Raw genomic sequence first — 10,884 nt, forward strand, 5'->3', positions numbered from 1 at the left:
TGATCATTCGATTACCTTATATTCTTTTTATCAATCAAAACAACTATAGTCCACTAACTCAAAATGGCTTTCAATAGATTCAAGATTGCTATCACATCAAATTAAATGTCTAAAATAAATCTATAGTACAACCAATCTATATTACTCAATATATATTTCCTCCTATATCAGTTATTGAACCTCGTTGACTTCCTCTTTTAATTTATATCCATGAAGGGAACTTATATATCATGTAACAATTTAATTGATTTTAAACATCCAAAATCAATCAAGATCCTAATTCTACCCCACTCTCACTAATCTAAGTTCTTATGATTTTTAACCTAAGCTCTGATACTGCTGTGTCACGCCCTAAATCCAGCATCCAGATTGGACACGTGATGGCAGCACACTCCTTACGGCAAGGTCCTAAAAAATATGTCAGACTTGCTATGCACCTCATTGTTTGATCCCAAGGCCCATAGAATTCTTTTGGATCTGAAAAAAATAGAAAAAAGTATGAGCTTATCGGGCTCAATAAGTTACCAACATCTCTGAGGGATCAAACATAACTAATTTTCAGAAAGATAACTATGTAACAATAATATGTAATAAGATAATTTTTCTTTGAAACATGCCATGCAATTTAATAAATATCCAAAAATCTCCTCTCAATCTTTGGTGACTACGATCATGATCAACCCCGTGACATGGCCCGAGAGATACTAGTCCTTGAATAATAAACACGTGACGCATCACCATGTGCCAGCGATCAGCTCCGACTGACTAGGTCTGAAAGGAACTAGCTCTGATTCACACGGTCACGATTAATCTCGTGATAAGGCAAAGAGACTAGTTCTGAAATATACACGCGATACATCAGCGTGTGCCAGTGATCAGCCCCAAGTAGCTAGGTCTGAAAGAACTAGCTCTGCCAGCGATCAGCCCCAACTGACTAGGTCCGAAAGAAATTAGCTCTGATTCACACGACCAGGATTAACCCCGTGACAAGGCAAAGAGACTAGTTCTGAAATATACATGCGATGCATTAGCGTGTGCCAGTGATCAGCTTCAACTAGTTAGACCCAAAAGAGCTAGTTCTGCCAGCGATCAGCTCTGATTGGCTAGGTCCGAAAGAAATACATTTCTAGCATGTGGCCAACGATCAGTCCCGTTGGCTAGACCTGAATCATAGTCGACTAGAGAGTTTTTCTCATAATTTTTATAGTAATCAATTTCTCATACATCATCTTATCAGTTTTTTATAATAATGTCAAACCAAGCTTTTCACAGCTCATTTTTAGAAATAGAAGAATAATTTTATTCAAGAGTTGTACAAGAAACATGTATAATTTAAAGATCGTGCAATTATTAAAACCAAGAACTCATCTCTTTTCAAGTTTGAAACCATGCAAAAATGATGCCATAGTTGATCTAACATTTTAAATTATTTTTCATGCATAAATATGTACTTTCAAATCTTTCTAAATTTTTAAATATTTAAATAATTTTTATTTACAAAATCTAATTTTAAACACATGAATATGCACAAAATAACTCCGAGATAAAAGAAAACTTACAGTTGATCAGATCTAAAATTCTATAATATTTTTAATCCGATCTCTAAATCTGTTGTTCTTCCAATGACGAAGGCTCTAGCATAAATAAATAATAGGTTTAATTAATCTTCAAATCGGAGGAAATTGTGATGAAATGGAAAGATACTCTCAATCTGGCCCAGGTCTAAGTCTAGATTTAGATTAAATTTCTGAATCGAATCTATACAATTTGAGTTGATCCAGACTCAACTGAGTTGGGTCCAAACAAAAAGACCCGATTAAACCCATCCCTCCTCTCTCTCTCTTTCTCTTTTTCTCTTCTCTGTTTCTTTCTTTCCTTTCTCTGTTTCTCTCTCTTTATTGAAATCGGGACCTCTGGGGTTTTCATGGAGGTTGACTGGAGATGGAGATTTTGGCATTGAAGCAATCAGAGTGGCTGAGGGTGGCAGCGCGACGATGGCCGGAGGCGGCAGTCGGCCAATGATGACCGGGGACTGCACTGAAAAAAAAGAAGAGGCTCTACCATAGTGTTGGAAAGAAAAAAGGAGGGAAGAGAACTTACCGGAGACGGTGATGGTGATAGTAGTAGCCGATGAGGTGGACTTTCAGTGGTTCTCCTACCCAAAGTCCCTCGGCACATGTATGTTAGGGCTTGGGAAGAAGGGTTAGGGTTGCTAGAGGAGGTGGCAGCACTCGGCACGATCACATGGTGGCCGTCGGAGATGGGGAAGAAGAAGAAGAAAGAGGATGATAGGGGTTTTGATGAGGGTTCTATTGAGATGTATGGGGTTTAAATAAAGGAGGGATGGGGCAAGATTGACCCAATCTCCCTCGGCTAAGGCCGGGCCTCGCTGGTGTGTCTCATCCCAATTCTTCCCCCTTCACCGGCCATGGATCGACTCGGAACAAGGTTCCATTGTTCTAGCCGAATACGGCTTCATCTCCCCCCTTTCCTATGTTTTTTTTTCGATTTCTGATGAAGTCGGTGAGGGATGCCGGCTTCCGTGCGAACCGGGTCCAAAGGGACCGGTTCTCACATAATTTTCAAAAGGCAATATAAATACCCTTTCCCTTTTTCTTCTCTCTGTATATTAATATTAGGACAAATTATCAAAACATCTCCTCAACTTATGGTTATGTTTACTTAGTATTCCTCAAGTTTAAAAGTTTCAATGTGGTCCCTGAAGTTAGTTAAGCGGTTCAATGTGACCCAAGCCCACTTGGTGCCCAATGCCGTTGAGATGTCATCTAAAAGGATATAATTACCCCCCTCTCTGTTCCTTCTTTTCTTTGTTTCTTCCCAAGATGCACTCCCCCACTTGGTGGCCAATGCCGTTAAGATCTTTTCCCTAGGTTGGCTTCTAGTTTTGTTTCTTAAGATTGGCTGGCATTCTCCTCCTCCTCCTTCTTGATGTTCTGGCTTTTGTTATCTTTTTCTTTCTTGGATTTTTGGGGGTTTTAATAGAGGCCATCTTGTGATGTACTCCTCCTCCTCCTCTTTCGCTTCCAAGTGGGAATTAGTTTCCTTATTTCATTGCATTTTATTGATTCCTCGAATCTCATAGGAAGGCTTCAGGCTCTTGAACCTCTAATTTATGCAGGGAGAGAGGAAATCAGAATTCCTTTATCCATGGCTTAGGCTGATGGTATCTTCTTTTTCTTCGTGTTATAACATCGAGATTATTTAGTAATGGAAGGAGATCTTTCTTCACAAAAAGGGCTAGTAGCTTGAGTTTCTTCCCCTTTCATTTTTTTCCTTATAATAGTTTGATTAAGTGAAAACTGAAATGTCTGTTTATGCCTTAGGTGATAGCACTCTTATCTTTGTAGTTTCAACTATAAGGGCAGCCAAGCATCAAGCGGCTGTTATTCTTGGAACATTGGCTTATTGCAAAATCAGAATGTGCTGAAGGGCCATGTTAGAGGGAGTGGAATGGCACAAAATGTGGTATTTTTAGTTAATACCTGGTGGCAGTTCACATATATCACCATTCTACTGTAGTTTTTGAGAGAGGAGTTCGCAGTCATCTAGGACAGGACACCTCAAGGTCCCTCTCATATTGCTGTAACTTTTATTCTTTTCTTGTGCTTGCAATGGACCAAGGACAATAACACTAAAATCTAATTATAGCAATGCATTAAGGGAGTCAAGTTCCTTTTTTATGTTATTTTCTCCTCTTTTCTTTATCATTGTACATGCCTCTTGATAGATTATTTTGCCTTTACATAAGAAGTCTATAGACATCCCTGACAACTGGTTCCCCATTTCTTCTATTTAGTTCATTTTTTTGTAAAATTTTCTATATACACAATTCACTTGTATGACTGCTAATTGGCTCATATTTTAGTCTTATTTTTTTCCCCTTCATTCTCTCCTTGTTGTATTGGCCCAGCAGTTATGTATTTGCAATCCAACCCTGGCGGACTCACCATTTATGGATGGACGGTTGACCGTGGATTGATGAGTACAATCTTCTTGCTTGAGCTGACGTTGGTTTTATTTGTGCTCAGCAAAACCATCGTTTTTCCTGCCAAGTGATTTTTGACCATTGACAAGTTTCATCATACTATTGATGCTAGCTATCAATTCACATATACATTTTCAGAAAGAAGAACCATGAGAGAGAGGATATACATCACACCTTCTGGAGGGGACTTATGTTGCAGGCTGAAACAGTCATAACAGCAAGCACAAGGCCAACTGGTTCTGTTTTTGGTTATAAGAGAATTGTTCACTTGCAGTCTTGCATAAAAAGTTTCACAGCTCATGTATACTCCTATCGCATGCCTCCCTGACAACCCCTACCATATGAAGTACCGGTGGCCGCTGTGAGTAGTAATCGTACCAGCTGTGCAGCATTTTTACGCGAAATTTGTGTTACACTAGCACTTCTTGTGTAATAGTCTAGCTGTGGGGTATGTCTACAACCATAATGCTCAGTACAGGAACAGAGTATTTTTGGCAGCCATAGACTTGTAATTCAGGCCTCTTCCTCATGTGCATGCATGCAAAACCGCTGGTCCATTCTGTAAATACATGATTTGTAGACCAATTAACACTCCTTAAAATTCATGAAAAAAGTACTCAATTGTCTTTGCACTCAATATATGATTAACAAACACATGGACATTTCTTTTCCCTTGCAACGTCAACAGTGCTTTTATTTTTTTCAGATAGATCATGTTGGCTAACCATGATATATGTGTTAATTAATTTTCCTTTACTCATCAAATACATAAGCTCATTTGACAATGTTGCAAGGCTGAAAGCGGGGTCGGTTGAAAATTTTTTGTACATCATATGGCAGTGTTGCTGGGCATGCTGAGAGCTTAAGAGACCAAACCTTTGTTTCTGGAAGTAGATCATGCCAATGGAGCTAGAGTACAGCACTGTTTTCGGGATTACTATTGGCAACAAAGCTTTTGAAAATAGAGTTTTAAGAGGTAGAGTTGGAAAGTAAAATTTTTACAAAAAAATATTTGTTGTTTAGTAACTATATTTATAAAATATTTTGAAATTTTTTATATAATAAAATATTTAAAATTTTATTATATTTAAAATTTTAATATATATTTGATAACTAAAATAAAAAAAAATATTTTTGATATAATAAAATGATAATAAAAAATATTGCATAGTATTATATAATAAATAATAATATAATATAATATTATATAATAAAATAATATTATACTATATAATATAACATAATATTATAATATAATGTATTATATTATTAAAATATAATTATATTATATTATTATTAAAATATTATTATGTTATATTGTATTATTATAATATAATAATATTATAATAGATTATATTATAATGTCTATAACATAAATATTATTATATTTTAAAATACTATTTTATTATATAATATTATTATCATATAATATAATATAATATATACTATAATATAATATTATTATAATTATGATGTAATATGTTGGGTATAAAATACCCACAGCTGAAACCCTCAGCGGAATCGACTACAGCACAGCTCCGCCCGGACTCCTACGGGAGCCGGGCTCCGCCTCCGACATCAACTACAGCACAGCTCCGCCTGGACTCCTACGGGAGCCGGGCTCCGCCTCCGACATCAACTACAGAATAGCTCCGCCCGGACTCCTACGGGAGCCGGGCTCCGCCGCCGACATCAACTACAGCATAGCTCCGCCCGGACTCCTACGGGAGCCGGACTCCGCCTCCGACATCAACTACAGAACAGCTCCGTCCGGACTCCTACGGGAGCCGGGCTCCACCTCCGACATCAACTACAGAACAGCTCCGCCCGAACTCCTACGGGAGCCGGGCTCCGCCGCCGACATCAACTACAGCACAGCTCCGCCCGGACTCCTACGGGAGCCGGGCTCCGCCTCCGACATCAACTACAGAACAGCTCCGCCCGGACTCCTACGGGAGCCGGGCTCCGCCTCTGACATCAACTACAGAACAGCTCCGTCCGGACTCCTACGGGAGCCGGGCTCCGCCTCCGATATCAACTACAGAACAGCTCCGCCCGGACTCCTACGGGAGCCGGACTTCACCTTTAACTTTGATTGCAGAGGACTCCGCCCGGACTCCTACGGGAGTCGGGCTCCGCTCTCGGTGTCAACTGCTGGTAAGCTCCGTCCGGACTCCTACGGGAGCCGGACTTCACCTTTAACTTTGATTGCAGAGGGCTCCGCCCGGACTCCTACAGGAGCCAGGCTCCGCTCTCAGTATCAACTGCTGGTAAGCTCCATCCGGACTCCTACGGGAGCCGGACTTCACCTTTAACTTTGATTGCAGAGGACTCCGCCCGGACTCCTACGGGAGCCGGGTTCTGCCCGCAACTTCAGCTCCGAGAGGATTCCGCCCGAACTCCCACGGAAGTCGGGCTCCACCCACGACCCCAACCGCCAGGAGGACCTCTCCCGGACCTCTACAGAGGCCGGGCTCCGACCGCTGCCGAGCTTCAATCAACAGATCCGCGCCCCCTGGCAGGCCACCATAACGGCCACGATCCTGCTCCACTTCCTGTGGCGGATTCTGCGCAGCTCCATCATTTCTTGACAGGCCGCAGTAACCATCGCAGCTCTGCTCCACTTCCTGTGGTGGATTCCGCACAGCTCCACTACCCCCTGGCAGGCCACAATAACGGCCACGAACCTGCTCCACCTCCTGCGACGGATACCGGGCGATTCTCCCATCCGCTGGCAAGTCACGACAACGGACGCTGCTCCACTCTTTGCAACTGCTTCCACGTGGCGAGCTGCGGTGATGGCCACGATTCCGCTCCACTACCTCTCGCAATAAATTCTCCCTGACTACGGGCGGCCCACGACCAGACGGTTACAGACGTCGCCATCGATCCGTTATCTCCTCCGCCTATAAAAAGGGGGATCCAGATACGTTATTCTCTAAGCTCATTTCTTATCTCAAAACTCTGCTAAATTCTCCGTTCGAGCACTCCATTCTTGTTGAGGCAGAGAACTGACTTGAGCGTCGGAGGGTCTTGCCGGAGCAACCCCACCTCCGGTCTAGACTTCCTTTGCAGGTCCCGGCGGCGACCGCGGCTTCTCCGACTCCAGCTTCTCCGGCGCAGGCAGATTTTTGCACCAACATAATATATAATGTAATGTAATATAATATAATGGATTATAATCTAATCTAATAAATTGTAATACAACAGATTATATTATATTATTTTAATATAATAATATCATATTATTAATAAATATTATTATATCAAATTATATTTTAATAATATAATAATACTATAATAGATTATATTATATATTTATAATATATCATAGTATTAATTTATTATTATATTATATTATATTTATAATATAATAATATAATATGATATAATTATGAAATTTGTTAGTGTTTATTTTTGTCATGAAAAAAATTTCATTCAAATCAAAATAGCTTTTCGATATTAGTCAGAAATCACTTTTGGAGAAAGTTTCAAAGTAGAGTTTTTTTCAAATAGATTTTTTCAGCTTTCTGATAAAGTCAAAACAACTTCTCGAGTTTTTATCAAACATCACTGTACTATCCTAAAATACTTTCTAAGCGTCAGAAAGTACTTTCTGACATTCTAAAAGCTTAGCCAAAGAGGATCTAAATCTGGCACTTGGAAGCTTTTTTTTTTTTCCTTTTTGGTAGAATTGGACCATTGGACAGTGATAATGTGATGTTGCAGGTGAAAGTGACATGGCGGCAAAAATTTTAAATAATTTTTTTACAAAAAAAATGGTTGATTAAAAACCCTCCAATAGAATATCAGAATGCAACCAACCTTTTCTTCAGTAAAATTAGCTGAACCAGGATATGGAAGCAATCAATATTTCTTCTTTACATGTGGAAGAATCAAGGTGAGAGTTCATTCTTGTTGCGTCCAATCTCCTGTTGCGCCTGTTGTCAGAAAAGAGCACATGCAAAATAAAGTCCACACTGACCGAAATTATGTCCGACGGAGATCTTCTGATGCTTAAGTCAGTGAGGAGTGGTGAACAGCAGATGAATATTCAAAGAAGCAGAGTTTCAGCTTTCAAGAGTCCTTACCAAATGATGTTCATTTATCTTTTTTTATAGATGAATTGTTGGTAACCGCTTGTAATGGTTAGATACATGAGTCCCACTTGTTTCGGCATTATGTGATTGTGAGATAGATGGTTATACCCACTGATCATGTTCTAACCATTATGCACTTTCTGTGCTGGCAGTTTCAGATAAGCTGACTCTATATCGGTAATCAAAATATGTCGATCGTATATCGATAGTTGTGGAAGTCTGAATGACCATCGATCGGCAACTCTAATATGTCGATGGTCATCGGTCTGAAATCAATCGGGTTGTCATAGTTAGAGTTTGTTGATGGCTGAGGATAGCCGACTGTTGGTCGGCAAACCGATTGATAGTCGGCAATTTGTGCTTATGAGGTTGATTGAAAATCGAAATCGGAGAGTCGGCTGAATTGCCCCAATAGTTGCCCCCCACTCCCAAGTTGAAGGTAGTCCGACATGTGGATTGTCACGTGGTCTGACACGTTGGATGAAGAGAGTTACCATGTGTTGTCTCTAGCCTTGATTCGGCTATGGACATTAATGATTTTTCAGAATATGAAGGGTCTCTAGCCGTTTTGTCATTTCAATAACTGTGAAATCATCATTGGGGTGTCGCTTCGAGAAGATAGTCCGATGTCCGATGAATCCGAACGATTCAATTCTAATTAGTTAATTTCAGCTACGTGTCCAGATGTCATTGGCTCTATGCCGTTCATGCGGATAGTGGTGAGGTGGTGTGATCTGAAGATAGGTGCGTCGAACCATCCGATCAATAGTCAGTTTTGATATAGCCATGTGTTGAAATCTAGGAGAGCCCTGATTTGAATAACTTCATCCAGATCGTTGAGGGATCCTATATATATAGTGTCCCTTTCATTTGGACTTTTCGCTTTTGCATTCGTCATTTTTCTCTGCAATAGAAGGTTCTGCTCCCGGTGCTGAGAACTTTCCTCGTTCGTGTCATTTCTTTGTTTCAGGTCGAGTTCTCATTTCTTCCTCCTAGGTCTTTCTTTCCTTCTTCTTTTCAATGGCAAGTAGGGGAAGAAAGCGAAAGCCTCATCTTCTTGAGATAGTCGGTCGGAGAATCCGACCGACGATTCTCCTTCGGGTCCGGAGATGGAGATTTCTTCCTTGTTCGGACCCAATCTCTGGGAACAGTATCGGATCCTGGAACAATTTTAGCTTTTTGCTTTTGATCTAGATGGTCGGATGAACTCTCCTCCTCTAGATCAAGTTGCATTCTATGTAGAGGACCTTCGGATTGGTCTTTGATTTTCAATTCTGAAGTTCGTCTGGAATCTTCTTGATTATTACCGACTTTCTCCTGCTTAATTAGCTCTGAATTTCATTCGGCTAATTATCAATTTTATTCTGTTGTATCGTCTTATCCCGACCAACCCCCATCCTTCTCTTTTTCGAGCTTTCTTCATCCTCCGTCCTCACCAAAAAGCCAAAGATTGATGATTTTTCAATCCGAGGAATGGTCTATCTTTTATTTTCGATCTTCTATCATCCATTCATGGATGAAAGAATCAATTTTTTTTCATTTCTTCTTCATCTCCTTGGGGCTTTCCTTCATCCTGTGGCAATCTAAGAACCGACCCCAATAAGCATAGTCGGATTGACATCATCGATCGGAAAGATTTTCTCTAACTTAAAGATATGAAAGTCCCAGCGCAATGAGAGCTGATGACAGAGCAGGCTCTCTATGATGCCGGATTTAGTTTGATAACTTATTTAGGTATAGCATAATCAGTCGCTTTATTTTTTGTTTGCTTTTGAACTTTGTACTGAAGTTTGTCTTTTGATTGCAGCTATGCGGTCGACAGCATGCGTCTCAGCTTCCGACATCCATCTACATGCTGCTAAGAAGAGAGCAGCGACCGACGTCGGGCCATCCCGACCGTCGAAGAAAAGTCGAGGTGACACTGAGTCGGTACCGGTGAGGGTGTCCGACATCCCATCGATGATAGCTCCAGGCACCGAACTGGTTATAGTGTTGTCGGCTCTGACAATGCTTCCTCCAATTGAAGTACCATCGATCGAAGTTGAGATGGCAAAAGGTGAAGATGCTGCACCAGAACCATCAGCGGCACCATCTGTGAGGGTTCGGGCCGAATCTGCGGTCGAACCAGAATCGCTGCTCAAGTCATTCGGCAAGTAGCGTGGTCTCGAGCGCAGTCGAGCATTGATTTTATAGCTATTTCAAGTGAATGATCGCCGACCGAAGAGAAGGAAAAGGCGTTGGCTACTTCTACAGATAATGGATCATTGGTGGGTCTTCCCACTCTCTTTGACATCTAAATTTCTGTCAGTGAGTCGGCCTTGGCCAATTCATCATTGACCAAATAACTCATCGAAGCTACACTTCTCCCGACTGATAGGGAGAATAGAAAATATCAGACAATGTCTGAAATATTCTTTTCTTTTTATCCGATGATACTTGGGGTAAGTTTTCTTCTTTTTACTTGACTCATTTCTTCTTTTTCTTTTTTTTTTGACTTGTTCTTTCCTTTCAGTGGGCACACGATATGTACACTCTAGAGAGCGGATATCAAAAATTCATCGAGCTTCGTCGGGCATGGATGGACAAGGTTACAGTCACCAACGCTGAGAAATCTACTGCCGTTGAACAACTTTAAGCGACAGTCGAATGGGAGAAGATGTTTCAGGAAAAGATCTCCCGCATGATAATTGAACTACAATCCTCTAGAGTCGAATTAGGGTTAGCTTAATAGAGCATCGCATCTCTTGAATTCTGGATCAAAAGCAAGAAGCATTCCAT

The 10,884-nt window shown here is 40.8% G+C and overlaps 1 protein-coding gene across 2 annotated transcripts in view; it reads left to right on the forward strand.

The window, feature by feature from the left end:
• LOC105048834 (uncharacterized) overlaps positions 1–4,678 on the forward strand; it is a 37,557-nt gene extending 32,879 nt beyond the window's left edge. Inside the window, exon 4 of one of the 2 annotated variants that reach the window (XM_073261250.1) lies at positions 4,145–4,678. In XM_073261250.1, the coding sequence (XP_073117351.1) occupies positions 4,145–4,221 (77 nt within the window). In that variant the 3' untranslated portion in view covers positions 4,222–4,678. Of the gene's footprint in view, positions 1–3,934 lie in introns of both variants that reach the window. The other variant, XM_010928294.4, reaches the window with a different exon arrangement.
• Positions 4,679–10,884: the final 6,206 nt, after the last annotated feature.

This window comes from Elaeis guineensis, chromosome 7 (assembly GCF_000442705.2).
Source record: "Elaeis guineensis isolate ETL-2024a chromosome 7, EG11, whole genome shotgun sequence".
Lineage (NCBI taxonomy): Eukaryota > Viridiplantae > Streptophyta > Magnoliopsida > Arecales > Arecaceae > Elaeis > Elaeis guineensis.